Source organism: Hibiscus syriacus, unplaced genomic scaffold, assembly GCF_006381635.1.
Source record: "Hibiscus syriacus cultivar Baekdansim isolate YM2019G1 unplaced genomic scaffold, ASM638163v2 tig00116951_pilon, whole genome shotgun sequence".
Lineage (NCBI taxonomy): Eukaryota > Viridiplantae > Streptophyta > Magnoliopsida > Malvales > Malvaceae > Hibiscus > Hibiscus syriacus.
In genome coordinates, this window is record NW_024063482.1 from 1053662 (window position 1) to 1070537 (window position 16876).

The 16876-nt window shown below is 33.5% G+C and overlaps 1 protein-coding gene across 2 annotated transcripts; it reads right to left on the bottom strand.

Moving 5' to 3' along the window:
• Positions 1 to 734: 734 nt before the first annotated feature.
• On the bottom strand, positions 735 to 16254 carry LOC120188666 (spastin-like). Of its 2 annotated transcripts, none has more exons than XM_039192078.1 (14): positions 16249 to 16254; positions 5362 to 5659; positions 5179 to 5270; positions 5060 to 5079; positions 4649 to 4859; positions 4450 to 4545; positions 4239 to 4354; positions 4035 to 4115; positions 3055 to 3178; positions 2818 to 2867; positions 2613 to 2703; positions 2417 to 2452; positions 2066 to 2163; positions 735 to 1099 (listed from the first exon to the last, which is right to left on the bottom strand). In XM_039192078.1, the coding sequence occupies exons 2-14, from the start codon at positions 5655 to 5657 to the stop codon at positions 983 to 985; spliced, it is 1428 nt and encodes a 475-aa protein (XP_039048009.1). In that variant the 5' UTR covers positions 5658 to 5659; positions 16249 to 16254; the 3' UTR covers positions 735 to 982. The 2 variants fall into 2 exon arrangements, with proteins under 2 accessions (XP_039048009.1, XP_039048008.1); XM_039192077.1 differs by lacking the exon at positions 16249 to 16254 and adding an exon at positions 5751 to 5872.
• Between the last annotated feature and the right edge of the window lie 622 nt (positions 16255 to 16876).

Here is a 16876-nt window from a genome sequence, read left to right on the forward strand (position 1 = left end):
ATGTATATTGATACTGTCATTGCTTTCGTGCATTGACTCCACAACATAATGTAAATAGAGAGTCAATCCACAAAATACATCTCAAACTATTATGAGTTCAATTTTTATATCTCAATCAATAGGTTAACGTTAAGCTCAGACAACCTCTAAATTTTTAACGAAAAAAGACGAGTGTGAAATTATAAATAGTCGGGTAATCATTTTGTAACTTTTAATAGTCAAGAGACTCAACAAAGCGACACTCTATAATCATAATACCATTTTTTAATTTTTAAATAATTAATAGATTCAACAAAATAACATCATATAGTAAAGATATTGTTTGTGTATTTTACCCAAAGCGTTACTTAACCATGAGTTTCAAGATGCCTTTTATCTTAAAAATCTAATTAAAACAGTTTTTTGCAAAGAAAAAAAAACCTGTTTGGAGTAAACACCAAATACTTTACACAGGACTATTCAAAGTGTCCAAAAAAGTGTTGGTCGTGGTTTGGGGTTGGGAAGGTGGTGGCGTGTGTGTTTTTCGGGGGGAGGGGGGAGTGGACACCAACATATAGATCCCTGGCCTCACTAACTTATGCTTGTTCGAACTTGGTAGCAAAGGGTCAATGATTTGGCAAAGACCACATGTCCAAATATCCATAATTTGTTTCAGTCAGAGCCCAAAGCAACTTTGAAATCAACGTTTTATTATATGTTTATTTATATAACCTTTGAATAATATAAAAGACTGTTAATTACCCATTGTAATCGTACTTTTTTTCCCTGTAAAATACATCAAAAAACAATACTTCATATGACGCACCGTCAAAGAATCATCACCCCAAAATAAAATACATCTTGACCATTGTTAGGGCTTTGGCTTCTTAACAACTACTGGTTTGGCGCTGGCGGTGCTACGAGTTGCTTCTCATCCTTTGTTTAAGCTGTTGTTTCAACAAAGGTAATAATGCTAAATATGAGTCATACTGCTAAAAAAATTTCAATTAGAGCCAAACTCCTGATTCCACTGTTCGAGTTCTTCCCACTTGCTTTTGTTTAAACTGGGCCTAATAACAGACATTGCCTTCTGAAAGTCCTCATATCTTAGAGGTCTCACCTGCAACAAGAATTATGTGTCATCTTTAAAATGTCAAATAATCTGTAATCAGTCTGTACGAAACTTTCTTTGATGGAAGTGAACTTTATCCTGCTATTGTTTGGCGGTGAATGCCAATGAGTAAAACAGATTATTAACAACCAAACACATGATCTAACGTGAGAAACATAATTCAAAATATAGATCCATGCGACGTTCATGACAGAAATACTTGAATCTAAATCCCACGTTAATTCAAATGATTTGCTCACCACCAATTGCAGAACACCAAAACGGGTCTTTGGTTTTATAATTATTTGTATTAAATGGATATCTGCTTTTGTTTTAGAAATATTAATGTTGAGCTGATGAATGATGAACATCATTGTAACTAAAACAATCCAAGTTGCTGGGTTTATATAAAAAAAAGTTTGATTGCCATGGAAACCAAAGATGGGGGATGGGGGAATATGGAGATTGTGGAGTTGAGGGATTAAGGGATATTGTGGGGAATGGTATCAATAACAGGGGAGATTATGGATTGTGGGAGTAGTTTCAATAATGTGGAAAAAACTGGTTATATGGCTTAAGATGATTGAACGGGACCGTTATCGAGGTGGTAGGAATAGTCTACATAATATTTCCCCTTCTCATCATTCGAATTGGAATGATTTGTTTTCATACATTAAGATGGAAAATGGTCATCTTTGCAAATTTCTTTCCTCTCACTTCCCCGTACCGAGGATACTAAAAATTTATTATCTTTTCCACTTTCCACTCTCTTTTTTCTTCCTTTCACTTTTCCACTCCACCAAGTACACCCTAAACCATTCCAGCATTTTATTCTTTTAAAAAATGATTCCTACAAACCACTAAATCCACAATAAAACTACAAAACCTAACTTGAAAGGAGTTGCAAGATCTATATATCTGATTTTTGGTTAGGCTTACAGTGATAAAAAAAAGCTAATTTATTGCTGGAAATACCTGATTTTCCTTGACAGTAAGAATATTTGAACCAAGCTCTCTAATCGGCATCATAGCTGCTTCTTCACATAATGCTTGCAGATCACTTCCAGAATATCCTATTCACAGAAAGAAGCCAAAGGATAAGTTCTTACACCATGAAAAACTACTGTCCTCAAACACTATTGCAGTGCTGCCTAAGTACACTGTAAGTTCATTGGCTGCAACATAGAAACCATGACTTAGACCAAGCTGAAGAGAAGATAAGATGCCTTGGTATTGGATGCAATCTTATTGTTTATCAAATATGTCATAAAGATAAACTACTGCTATCCATGAAGCATTTTGCCCCGAAGAATAACACAGATTTACCTTCTGTCTCCCTCACAAGTCGTTCTAGGTCCCGACCTACCACGGATAACAAAAATTCAATTGTCATACAAGGGCCATGATTAAGCAGTTAAAAGGGATAGACAATCACTTTGGTTAAATACATATAAACATGCATTTATGAACTCAGGAAAAAAATATGAATTCATACAAATTTCAGAACAAGAGCATCTCTTACCAGGTAGGGAAAATTGTTGACCCTTGAGTTTGTGTTTAAGAAGAAGTTTTCTAACATTGTCATCCGGAAGGGGTACATATATCCTCTTAACCTGTCCCATTAAGTCACAATAGGATATGAGTCAACCAAAAAGCAATTTCTAAAATGGGATCGTATCAGATATCCAAGGCTGGGAAAAATCAGATTGCAGCAATTTCATACTAACCAATCTTCTAAGAACAGCATCATCCAATTCCTGTGGCTTATTAGTGGCACCTGCATAAACAAGTGAACGAGTACATACGATCAACTATGGAAATCCATGTGTAATCAAGGAAGATTTGGATAACACAAATAAAAGCAGGATTATCATCACATGGAAAGTTTTGGGTAACAAATATGTCCAACCATTTTCTTCAATAATTTTATCTAAGTTCCAGAAAGTAAATAAATGAATAATTACCAATGACAATTACTAAATCATTAGGATTGGATGTCACTCCATCGAACTGGATTAAAAACTCTGACTTCAACCGTCTGCTAGCATCATTTTCATTAGCCAACCTGGTTGACATGACACTATCAATCTGTAAAAAGGAAAAAAAAAGAATAAAATAAACTGTCAGCACTGACTAGGTATACACAATATTAAAGTGGCTACCATCAGCTAAATCCAAGGAGTCAATCCAGAAAAATATAAAATAGAGGAATGGTAGTATGATAACAGAGAAAATATTGATGCAAAGGATGGCAGTTGATTGATATACATAAAATGTAGCGTAATAAAATTTCACTTCTATTAACATCAAAATATATATAGAATGAGTTGGGAATACTGAAACTTAAAAATGGTCAGAAGCAATAATAAGCCTAAACAGAGAATAATTGCTTTTTTGAGTATGCCCTAGAGCCAATCAGATTGGAACGGACATACTGCCAATAATGCACACTAACCACTTACACAGTTTCATAATCAGATTAAAATTTACATGTATGATCCAAAAGGATTTTGTCATCTCTTTGATATATTATGTTTGACTTTCCAGTTTCCAACATGTTTCAATTTTAAATTTGTTTTATTTGAGCATGACACCAAATCCATCAAGTTCATCTTAGGTCAGTATACCAAATGCAAGATATGCAGAAAGCTATGCTGGACCTAGAGATCATGGATTTTGTTACCACACAAATGCTCAAAAGCAGTAAAATGATTCAAGCCACCTGCAATAAATCCAACCTAGTAGAATTAACAAATTAATCTTAAATCAAGTAACTCTTAGCACTGCTCAGAAAATTGAGGGGCAATAAGTCGGTAACAGAACATACAAGGAACAACAAAGAGACAAAAAGCGCAATCTTGAAGCAGTTCCAAAACATGATAATAGAAAATAGTTCAAGGGCTAGAAAATTGAATCCATTGAGTGATGGGAAAGAATGGTATACTTCATCCATGAAAATAACAGATGGCTGTTTGGATATTGCAACCATGAAGAGTGTCCGAACAAGCTTTTCACCTTCTCCTACCTGATTGATTATAAAGACCATAATCAAGAGCAGCATAGGGGTAAGGAAAGAAAACTGCAGACCGTATTAAATACTTTACTATTTCTAGAAGAAAAGGATATAATAGCAAGGACAGAGACAAACCCATTTAGACGTTAGAGAGGATGCAGAAACATTGAAGAATGTTGCCTGTGATTCAGATGCAACAGCTTTGGCAAGCATAGTCTTCCCATTACCAGGAGGACCAAAAAGAAGCAGACCTAGAAACCAAAGTGCAGGAATAATGTTCATTAAACAAATTTCTTAAGCACTGAAAACTTATCTTCTTGAATGTGATAATCTAGTAAGATTCAACCTCTAGCTGGCCTTCTAAGTCCAGTAAACAAGTCTCGCCTTCTAGTTGGTAGAATAACCATTTCCATTAATGCTTGCTTAGCCTTTTCAAGGCCAGCTGCAGACAATAAGAGAGTTCAAAACCACAATGCAAGCAAGGGGAAAAAAGGCAAGCATTAGAAAGAAAAACCAATAAGGGAAAAATATTTCAAGTATCTTACCAACATCGTCCCATTTAACAGCAGGGCTCCTATCAACTATCGCTGTATTAATCATTTCAACCAACTTTGACTCGTAACTATTAGTGGGTTCTTGTGCAGATTTTGAACTTTCAACTCTATCAATATGATTTCTCACCACTGGGTTACGAGGAGACTTAGAATTTGATGTTCTTGGTGGAACTGCAGCAGTTTGTGCATGGGTTAAGGTGTTCTGCAAATATTTTAATATATTATATAATAAAAACATTGGAAAAACTGTAGAATAATCATAGAAACTAACAACCGCATACATTTCCCATTTAAATATGGGAGAATAACATTGTAGATTGACTCAGTTTCCATCCAAAGAACATAGTTAAGTTTTACATTTAAAGAACATACGTTTCAAGCATCTCAATGAGAAAGTCATACCTTGTTCACGAATGTGCCTCCTGAAATAATAAGTTTAAAAGCATGAAATAAAATTAAAATGTAATGAGTATAAGCTTCTCAATTGTTCTATAATGAATTAAAATGTAAAATATTAAGACCTGATCGGCGACTTAAAACCTGTAATCTCTCAGATACTTGGCCCTTCCATTTCGATATCTTTTGCCTATATGATTTCACCTTTTCTAGTTCGCTACCACCAAAAAAAAATAATAACAATAATAAATAAAATGATATCAAAACTGGAATCCATTTAACAAAACCATAAGCAAATTATTGAATACCTAGAGCTGATATATGAAGGTGTGGGAGTTGAGCTAGCCTCGACCAGAATTCGCTGAGCGTTTTGGTAGTGAACCACGGCATCGTCTACTAAACTCCATTCTTCCGCTCGAACAGCTTTGTCGATCTCTGTTTTGGCCAAATCGAAGTATCCTTTGAGTTTATATGCGGTGCGTTCGTTTCCAGCCTCCATGTTTTGACACGTGGATGAACTAGGATTTTGTTTTGATTCAAGTGGTGAGGTATCGGTTGAGATGATTGAGCTTAGAGAGTCGATTATGCCTTTGATGAAACTCATATCTACAAAGAAAAAACGAGAGAGAGAGAGAGACCGATCAATCCTCGAAGAAAGAAATCAAAATATATTAACGATGGCGGGTAATTAGGCCAACCATTTATGATAAAATGAAGGAATTTTCCGAGGAATAAAACTCATCGCTGAGATTAATTGGAAGAAACGTTCTCAATTGAATAAGAAATTTTCCGAAAGTTAATTTACTCGAGCGAGCGAGAGGGATAAAAATGAAAAGAACCAGTAGCGTTGTTTTGAAGATTCTCCGGGAACAAGGAGAAAGAAGATGGGCTTAGGCTTTTTAGCTAACACACGACGTCGTTTCCTTCTTTCCTTTCTAGAATGGAACCAGTGAAGTAGGGTAGCCCAATCTTATTTTAACCAATTTGAAGCCTTGTTTGACAAATTGAGATAGGATCATTGATGGACCGTAATGGTGCTGATAGTCAGTCTAGACTTGATCGGGCTTAAGGCAGGCTTAATTCAGGCCCTTGTAGGTATCTTGTTCAAATAGAAATACCCTCAATTTTATATAGGTTTAAATATGCATGGGATAGTAAATTAGATTGTTCTTATAATAAATATTTAATCTAAATGTACGTTGTTCAATAAATTATATATTATTATTTATATTAATAAGTATACACTACATGTTTTTGTAATATTTAAAAAATTTAAATTTAATATCATTATTTTAATTTTATGAAATTGAATTCTTATACTATTTTTTATTTAAAACTTTTGGTCATTTCACTAATTTCAGTTTGTCAAAATTTGTCCTCAAAGTATGAAGATAATAAAACTAAAGGAAAGAGATTGATGAAAATATGTAGTATCAGTGAGAAAAGAGAGATATTTTATTGATAAATCCATAATATCTTCAATCAAACACCGGATAATATATACGATATAATCATCGAGTCAGTTTAATGAATGGTGTTCTAATAACCTTCCTAACCACCTTCAGCCGACACACGACAATAAGAATAACAGTACAATTTACAAACAATTATGAATCTAACAACCTGCAACAGAAAGCTACCAACAATATTAAACCAATATAACCAGAACAATCAGAATAATACTAAACTATTATACTCTATACTTAACACTCACCTTACTTTCTATTATTACTTAACCTTGATCTAGCTTCACCCTTGAAACCATACCTTGACAGGCAACATTCACCCTGCTTCCATGCTTGAGTTACCTGATTCTAAGAGAAGTTAGAACAGACAAGCATCAACATGTATGCAAACAAGTGAAAGAGAACCCTACATGCAGCACGTATAACTTGTGTCGAAAACGAGAAAAAGATGGCGCTGAGAAAGGTTTTGTTAGAATATCAACTACTTGTTCATATGCAGGAATCAAGTACAAATCTAACTCGACATGTTTGAATTTAGAGTGCATGACCGGATTTGCAGAAACAGCAACTGCACTAGAGTTATCACGCCGTAATACGGTTGTACCATCATCCACAACGTGCAATTCACTGAGCAGGGATTCAAGCCACAAGATTTCTGCTGTTGCACAAGCTACACCCCTATACTCTGCCTCGGCTGTTGAACGTGAGACAACTTGCTGTTTTCTGGACCCCACGTTACAAGATTACTTCCAACATAAATGCAGCATCCCGTCGTAGATCGACGATCGTTCAATATCAGACACCCAATTTGCATCTGCGAAACCTGTTATAGACAATCTAGATGCATTAGTAAATTTCAATCCATAATCTAATGTACCTTGAAGATACCTCATAATTCGTTTAACAGCTTGGAAATGAACATTTGTTGGGCTTTGCATAAATTGACACACACGATTTACGGCTAAAGCGATTTCAGACTGAGTGATTACTATATATTGTAACGCCCCAACTATACTTCAATATTTTTTCACATTTGAAATTAGACTCCCACTGTTTTCAAACAGCTTACTATTTGTTATCGTCGGTGTAGGTAAAGGTTTTGCGTCTTCAAAACCACTTCTCTTCAGCAAGTCCTCAATACAAAATTAGGCCGTCTTTAGTGTAGCGAACTTCAATACCGAGAAGTAATGAAGCACACCTGAATCCTTTAAAGAAAAAGCTTTTTCCAGATTACACTACAAGAAAAATATCTTTTAATGACACGCAATCGCGTCATCTATGGGTGCGGATGACACACAAATGTCTGTCGTTGAAGCCACCGACATAAATTTTTTATGACGCACAATTGTGTGTCATAAATCTATGACGCACATTTATGACGCACATTTATGAAGCGCATGTATGACTTACATTGCGCGTCATTGAAGCCTCCGTCATAAATTAATATGACACACATTTGTGTATCATAAATTTATGACGCATGTATGACTTACATTGCGCGTCATTAAAGCACCCGTCATATATTAAGATGACACACATTTGTGCGTCATAAATTTATGACACGCATGTATGACTTACATTGCGCGTCATTAAAGCCCCCGTCATAAATCTGTTTGACATACATTTGTGTGTCATAAATTTATGACACACATATATGACTTACATTGCGTGTCATTGAAGCACACGTCATTTAAAAAGACGACAAACGTTCGTGTATCGTGATTGTATTTCGGAAATTATATATATATAAATATAGATATATATATATATATATATATATATATATATTGTAGATTGACAAATAATCAAACTAAATCACATTGAATGCCTTATAATACTAAATCTATGTACCATATTATATATAAGCAATCCATTTGCATACAATATATTTACATTAAGTTATCAAAAATATTGTATTAATCATATGTCGATACAAAATATCAAGGCATAATAAAATTTGCCACATAAGATACCTATTCTTTGCGAATATCATCGATGTCATCATCCGTGTATTCTTCTTTCCCATCGCCAACCTAAGTAAAAAATATGAAATAAGTATATAATTTATAATTATTTAAAGTGAAGTATATAATGAACTATTAAAGAGTACTAAAATGACCAATTTTACATATGCATTCTTTGAAGCATAATAACATTATGCAAAGTCATAAAATCAATAGCATTATAAAAAATTCCAACTTTGTTCACAACAATATCATCACAAATAATAACCAAAAGAGAGTCCATGTTACGTCTATAGTACTTGACAAAATCAAATTTTGGATTTTAAGTGCTACTACGTGTCAAATGCTTTCACAACTCCACCGAACATTTCAAATTGTTCCTTTAGATATTGATTCATATATCGACAAATAGTATCGATTGCCACATGCTTAAAACGTGTAATTAGATTCAAGAATTCACTCATTAATTACAACAGAATCTATCAATATATAGAAGCAAATAACAAGAAATTTACCATCAATGTAATCTTTCACTAAGTTAAATTCACAATATTTTTAAGTTTGTTTCAAATTATAAACGATAACCTCCATTCCATACAGAAACGTGAATCATCAAAATAAAAGAACATTTCAAACTACAAGGTGATAACTAGAAGTCTATAATAGCATCTAACTATGAGTTTTTCAGCAGAAATAAAAAGAGCATGACAATTATTATTAATATGAATAGACAAGAAGTTATCGTAGATGAATTTCCAATAATATCATCCTACTTCAAGTCCATATGATAGTTGTGACTAATGTGTATGTATGATATGACAGATGTGTATCAGAAAAGTTTGCTTACATTCTTATTGACCAACACTTGAAGTCCGTTCTCGACTATCTCTTTCATGAACTTACAAACATAATATCCACACTTGGTACCTCCCGACTGACGGGGACACTACAAACAGTTTACAATAAACGATTAGTCAAAATGAAAGCTGCAATTTAAACAAGGAATGATCGTTCGAAGTCCTCACCAAAACATTGATCCAATTGAGGCTAACCCTTTTGTTAGATCCCTTTTGAGCATTGTATAATTTCATTGCCCTATAAAAATTGATGAAATATATCAAAGAATATACTATAATGTTTCGATAATTTATGTTACTTACGCATCAATAACTTGCTTCAACTGCTGATGGACATTGGTGGGCCCTAAGGAATCAAGATAATAACAACTTGTTGCTTTCATATCTATCACCGCCAACACCCAATGTCTTCTATAAAAACGATAAACCAAATTAAGTTATTAAAATATATTGATAATCAAATGAAAAATCAAATGAAAAAACAAACCCGAGATTATATGGCACTAGGACGATGATTGTATCTATGCTGTCCACGCATTTTTTTAGCTTTCTCACTTATTTCCTGCATTAGAAACATTAAAACAGTCAAGACTGGTTTCTAAAACTAATATATATAACAAATACCGACAAATACAGACTAGTTTCTAACCTCCCACTTCTTTGAAAGTCTTTGCGATACAAAAACCTTCCACTCATCTTTCTTCAAATAAGGATACATCTCTGGAGGGTTGAGCAGATTTGCATTAGGGTCATTCTTAAACTTCTCAATGAATTTCTTATACAGATAATGCTTAAAGTTCTTTCACTTTTTCCCAATGGATTGAAGGGTGTTCTTCCGACTCCTTGGATCAAGTTCAAAATTCATCTGAAACATAAAGCATTAATTAAAACAATATTATTTTTTAACAAAAAAAAGATTAATTGGAAGTTAAGATCAGATGTTAGACTTACCAAAATGTATTGCCATAAGTCTTCTTTTTTTTTCCTGTTCAACATCTCGCCAAGTGGCATAAGTGATAGGCACCATTGATCTTGCTACCATGCCCTCAAAGGAAGCAAGTTTCGTTGCTTCAACGCCAATCGGAACACCCTTTTTATTGTAAGTAACGATAACTTTTCCTTTAGTAGTTTTTCCCTTTATTTTCAGACCTCTTTGTTTAGAGTCTTCATCATGACTCGAAGACTGATCCGATTCCATGGTACCAAGTACAACCTGTTTCAACATAATTGAAATAAAAAAGTTAGTACATTGCTATTTCTTGCAGTTGGACATAATTAATAACATACAAATGTTGAAATAAAAACATACCAAAAAGTAAAGATTTTATTTTGTAAAAAATATTTTAAACTAATATGCCCTCGCCATCCGGGCGTGTACACAAAAAATCATCATCAAGTTCTACTAAAGGGAAGTCTTGTGAAAAATCAAAAGTAACATGGTATTCCAACATATCATCAGTTTCACCATTTGCTCCATACATGTACATCTTATGTGGTATGAAGCCGACAACAGACAAATTCGCATCTTGTTGATCTTGAACATAAAAAACTTGTTTGGCTTGACTAGCTAATATGAAGCGTTCAGATTGGTGATCAAGCCTAGCAAAGTTAACCACTGTGAATCCAAAGTCATCTTTTTTTATTCCACGACTATCAACCTAATCACACATGAAAACAGAAACAGTGAATATGCGATAATCAAGATCCCATATCTCCTGTATACAACTATAGTAAGTAACAGCTCCATACACGGGATTGGAGTCTTTTGCACTAGCAATCTGCATAGCATGTGCAACTAGAGATTCTCCACTACATTGAGTTGTTCTTGATTCATCTCGAGATGTTGTATGGAACCGATACTCATTTATGGCAAAACCGCTATATTTCTTCACAACAAAACTTGGCCCTTTGGCCAACCAACGAACACTCTCATAAATGTCTTCCCCGTTAGCGAAATGTGTATCAACCTTGGTCTTAAGCCAACTAATAAATGTTCGACTGTGCTGAGTCTGCAACCATTTACTATTTCAAGAGGCACGGGGGTTATGATCCTTCAGTTCCAGCATATGTTGCCTAAATAATATTTGAAGATAGAATCATATTAGAAGTTAGAAAAAGTTTAATGCATTACATAGAGTACAAAGAAGACACAGTGGTTCTTACTCTATATACGGCTCCACATCAGCAGTATTTCGTAATACATAAAGATGAGCTTCATCAAGTAGCTTAGCATCTATAACCTCGACTGTACCTCGTGATAAAGGTTTGTCGATGCAAATTCTTTCATCAACACGTTCATGAGGATTGCCAATTGATTTCATATTTTTTAAGTAGTCTGAGCAAAATTCCAAGGCTTCCTTTGCCAAATAACATTCTGCAATACAACCTTCAGGTCGATGATGATTTCTTACATAGCCTTTGAGTGTTTTCATGTATCTCTCAAATGGATACATCCACCTAAAATGAACCGGGCTACATAACCTCACCTCTCTAACTAAATGCACCATCAAGTGGATCATGACATCGAAAAACGAAGGAGGAAAATACTTCTCTAACAAACACAAAGTTAATATGATGTCACTTTGCAACTTGCCTAGCTTATTAACATCAACGACTTTACTACGCAACACGTTGAAAAAATGACACAAACCTATGATTGTTTTCCTCACTTTCACATGTAACACCCCCTTTATTGCAAAAGGGAGAAGTTGTTGCATCAGTACATGACAATCATTAGACTTCAAACCATTCATCTTTGATACATCATCAGACTCGAGATTTTTAAAATTTGAACAGTACCCATCATGCACTTTTATGGTAGACAGGGTCTCGTAAAACCAGTGTTTTTCCGTGGTATTCAATGTGTAGCACGCAGGCGGAAGCCAAGTACGATTCCCTCTTGGTTGAGTTTGTAATTCAGGCTTAATGCCCATCGCCTCAAGATCTTGTCGTGCTCTTAACCCATCCTTCGTCTTGCCAGGCAAATTCAACAATGTCCCATAAACACTCTCACACACATTTTTCTCTATGTGCATAACATCTAACTGATGACGAACGAGCAACTTCTTCCAATATTCAAGTTAAAAAAAATCGATTTATTGTGCCAAAATTTGGCTCTCTCATCGATGTTTTCTTTTTCCTTCTTTGACGTTTTCTTCTTAGACGTTGTCTTCTTACCCCATGAAGTCTCAAACCCCGTCAGATAGTCGTAAATCTCTTCACCTGATAATGGTTGTTTTATAACACCATCCTCTTGTTGATTGGTGAAATCTTTTTTTCTTTTACGAAGAGGATGTTGAAGTGGCAGAAATCTTCTATGACCAAGAAAGCATACTTTTTTTGAATTTGTCAACCACTGTGAACAAGTATTCTCTGAACATATTGGACACGCATAATAACCTTTGGTAACACACCCCGAAAGATTACCATATGCAGGAAAGCCATTTATAGTCCAAAGTAATATTTCTCTTAGATTGAAGTATTCTTTCTTATAAGCATCATATGTCTTCACGTCAGTTTCCCACAAGAGTTTTAGATCTGCTATCAATGGTGCCAAGTAGACATCAATATTGTTACCAGGTTATTTTGGACATGATATCAATAGAGTCAACATCATGAATTTTCTTGTCATGCACAAATAAGATGGTAGATTATAAGTTATTAAGATAACCGGCCAACAACTATGCTTGGAACTTAATGACTTGTGAGGATTGATACCATTAGCGGACAACGCTAATCTAAGATTCCGTTTTTCTTCTCCGAATTCTTTCCACGTTCTATCAACAAGCTTCCAAGAGGGGGAATCGCGAGGATGACTTAGCATACCGTTATTAGCCCGACCTTGTGCATGCCAAGTTAAGTTTTGTGCCATTTCTGGTGACGAAAACATTCTCCTAAATCTGGGGATGGGAGGAAAATACCACAAAACTTTTGAAGGTACGTTTTTGGTATTCTTCTTCCAACGAGATGTGCCACAAGTTGGACATTGAGAAGCATCCTTATGTTCTTTCCAGAATAGAACACAATCGTTTTCACATGCATGAATTTTTTCATATTGTAGACCTACTCCTTTTAGCAATTTCTTGGCATCATATAGGGAGTTAGGTATTCTATTGTTTAATGGTAAGGCATCTTTTAGGGCACCTAATAATACTTCAAAACTAGCCTCAGACCACCCAAATTGACCCTTGTAATGTTGGAATTTCAATAATCCACTAAGTGTATTATACTTTAACCCTACGTAAAGTGGCTTCTCACATTCTTCAAGAAGTGACTTCAATGAATCGGGTTCTTTTTCTACATCTCTGAAGGCATCATGTAACATATCTCTTGTATAATCAAAGTCGGGAGGAATAGATTTGTTAGGGCACCTAGAATCAAGCTTGGGCTGTCTTTCTCCATGGAAAGACCAAACCTTATAACTTTCATCGAAGCCATAAGCAAACAGATGATAGCGCACGGTCTGAATTGAGTGGTGCCACAAATTAATACAATGTATTCAAGGACATCGGATAAGATCTGAATTTGGATCATTACTTTGTGCAAAGTCTAGAAAGATGTTTACACCCACTTCATATGTATCAGATAACCTATCAGACGAAATCCATGCTTTATCCATCGACCATTACTTACCAACCTAAATAATTATAAAGTATTAGCAAAACTACAACTTTATAACTGATGATTGATGAAATATTTATGTAAGATATGAAGAACAAAATGTTTACCCTAAATTACCGAGTACAAAGTAACCCTAACAAATTCATTTTGTACTATGCTATAGAACAATGTTCAAGGGTCATGACCCATTCATAAAATCTAAAAAACCAATTTGAAACTGGAACAAACCCTAACAATGTTAGATAAATTATTGGTGTTAGCCTATTCGATATCTTCTAACGTTCTTAGTGTTAGCCTCAAAATCTATGTCTTGTGCTTGTTGTAATTTAAGTTGAAGCACATGGTTGTAACATGAGAAAGCCTCATTGCCTATATTCGTAATCATCATTCAAAGAATGTTGCCTAAATCTAAGTTAATAATCGTATTTTACGATACTTGAATTCGGGTGTGAGCATCAGATTGGAGTACATGTCTGAAACGATTATATTGGACAGAAGATTCTTAAAAGTCATATGCTAGTACCCATATGATAGAAAAAAATGTTAGAAATAAACACTTCAAGAAAAGAATGAAAAGTCAGAGCAACATATAGTTACAAAATTCGACTAAAATAAATAATAAGATAAGATGCCACTAACCAGTATACCCAAAGAACTGTGGATATTATGTATGGGGCATTTCTTGAGAGAGACTCAGCAAAGGAATGTCATGTTCCATCCAATGATAGCATCCGTGCCAAACTTATGCCAACCTACATTTATCAAAAACAAAAATTAAATTTCAAGAGCGAGTGTTTAGTTAAACTAGCAAAACAATAAAAAGGAAACTATATTTTGAACATTTTATTTACTAACTTCTCATTAATTTATTCCTTCATATTACATTTGCATTCATTATAAATATATTATATAGTTTATTCTATATTTATAATACATAATATTTGTAATTTTGCTTTGTCACCTATTATATATATTACATTATTATATTATCGTGGTTAATAGTTTATAGTTACATATGCATTATATATTAGGAGATGTATAAATGATAATCCTATTCATTATTAATATGACATATATTAATATATAAATAAATAATAAGCATCTTATGTAGAAGACTAAGATTTCAGAAATAGATTAATAATAAATAAAAATAATATTGAACTTAAAATTTAATCTGATTTGATCCGAAGATGAATAACATTAATTTTTATTTCCTAGCTGTTTAATATTTTTTCTAAATAATAAGTAATTGAACAAGAGGGGGATTAAATAGTAATTCAACCACAATAATTGATAGGGTGTAAAGAGCAATTGGACCACAATAATTAAGGTGGTTCGAGCTTAATTTCATTGTTTTTTAAACTATTGGAGGTCTAAAGAGCAATTAATCAAAACAAAAAATTGTGGCCATAGCTCCTCCCATATTCAATGTAGTTTAAGAATGGGCACGAGATCCGAATTCAATGACTTCTTATATGATTTAATTTTATTGAGTTATTCTAAAAAAATTGAGTTTGGGTCAAATCAGGTCAGGTTTTTTAGATTATGAGTTAGGATTGGGTCGGGTTCGGGTATAATTTTAAGAATACTTCTATCTAAATTATTTTTTCAATTAGGTTTTTAGTTTATCAAATAACATTAACAATTTATATATAATACACAAGACAACAACGTTTCTCTTAAGGGTTTTTAATCCAATTTTCTCTCTTTTTCTTGTACTGTAGTTAGTCTTTTTTCTTCATTATTTTGACAAAGACATCGGTCTTAGTGTTGTTTGCCAACTATTGTTATTCTTTATTTTTCTTTATTTTTTATTTTTAATATCTTTACCTTTATGGAAAGTTTTGTTATGCTTTTATCGTACTTTTTGTTTTGATTTTTTGATACATTTTTTGTTATTATTTTTGTTTATCATTTTTTTCAGGACTGAATTTGACATCGCCACGATTGATTAAGATGTCGCTCATTTATTTTCATGTTAATATTCTCTTACTTTTGAGGTTCAGATTTGATTTGGATACACAATATTGCGTTCGTAGATAGTTTTCTCACACCTCTCAATTATGATTTGTGGTTTGTTGGTGGTCTTTTGTAGTTCGTTTGCCAATAAGATCAGACCTATTCATATTTACCTTTTATTCGAGTTTATTCGGTTAATTTTTTAAGTTTTTCCTTATATGATCCTTGTGTTAAGTAGTTAGTTTATTGTGTTAATGATTGTGAGAAAATATTTTTATTATGTGCTTTAGTTTACTATTATGGTTGTAAATTTTCATTGTAATTTAGACAATTTTTTTATATTTTTTTATAAAACTAGTTGCTTCTATCTTGTCAATATATATACATATATATATATGAGTCGGATCAGGTCGGATAAGATTGGATCGAATGTGAGTCTTGTAATACCCCAAAAATTTAGATAATAACCAAAATGCAAATTTTGAAAGTTTGATGGTCAAAGTAAAAATTTGGGAAAACGTTTAGGGAATTAAGTGATAATTTCCTAAAAAGAATTTTATTCCATAACTAGATGGTTTAATCTTGAGAGTGGGGTTTTATAGAAATCACATTTATGGATTTGGAATTTTAGTAAAGAAAAATTTGAAAGGGTTAAAGCCGATAAGGAATCGAAAATTCGAATCGAATTGGAATGTTACAAAAATTTGAAGGATGTTATAAAATGGTTGGAAATATTATTGTAATATTTTAGATCAGAGAAAGTTGGTTTGGAAATGTGTAATTTTTCAGATATAACCGAAACAGTGGAATTTAGTGACTAAACCGCAAGATTTGAAAATTCAGGGGAAATTTAAGATATAAAAGTCAAAATAATTTATATTTGACTTTGTAATAGGTTAATAATCAAATGGCTTGGTTTGATGGTGAATAAGAAGATTCATTAAGGGTGTTTTGGTC

Excerpts from the sequence above, each read along its gene's own strand:
- LOC120188666 (XM_039192077.1), bottom strand. Across the intron at positions 4,355-4,449 it reads ACTTAGAAGGCCAGCTAGAG|GTCTGCTTCTTTTTGGTCCT; the intron begins GTTGAATCTTAC and ends TTTGGTTTCTAG. Across the intron at positions 2,868-3,054 it reads TGATTTAGTAATTGTCATTG|GTGCCACTAATAAGCCACAG; the intron begins GTAATTATTCAT and ends TTGTTTATGCAG.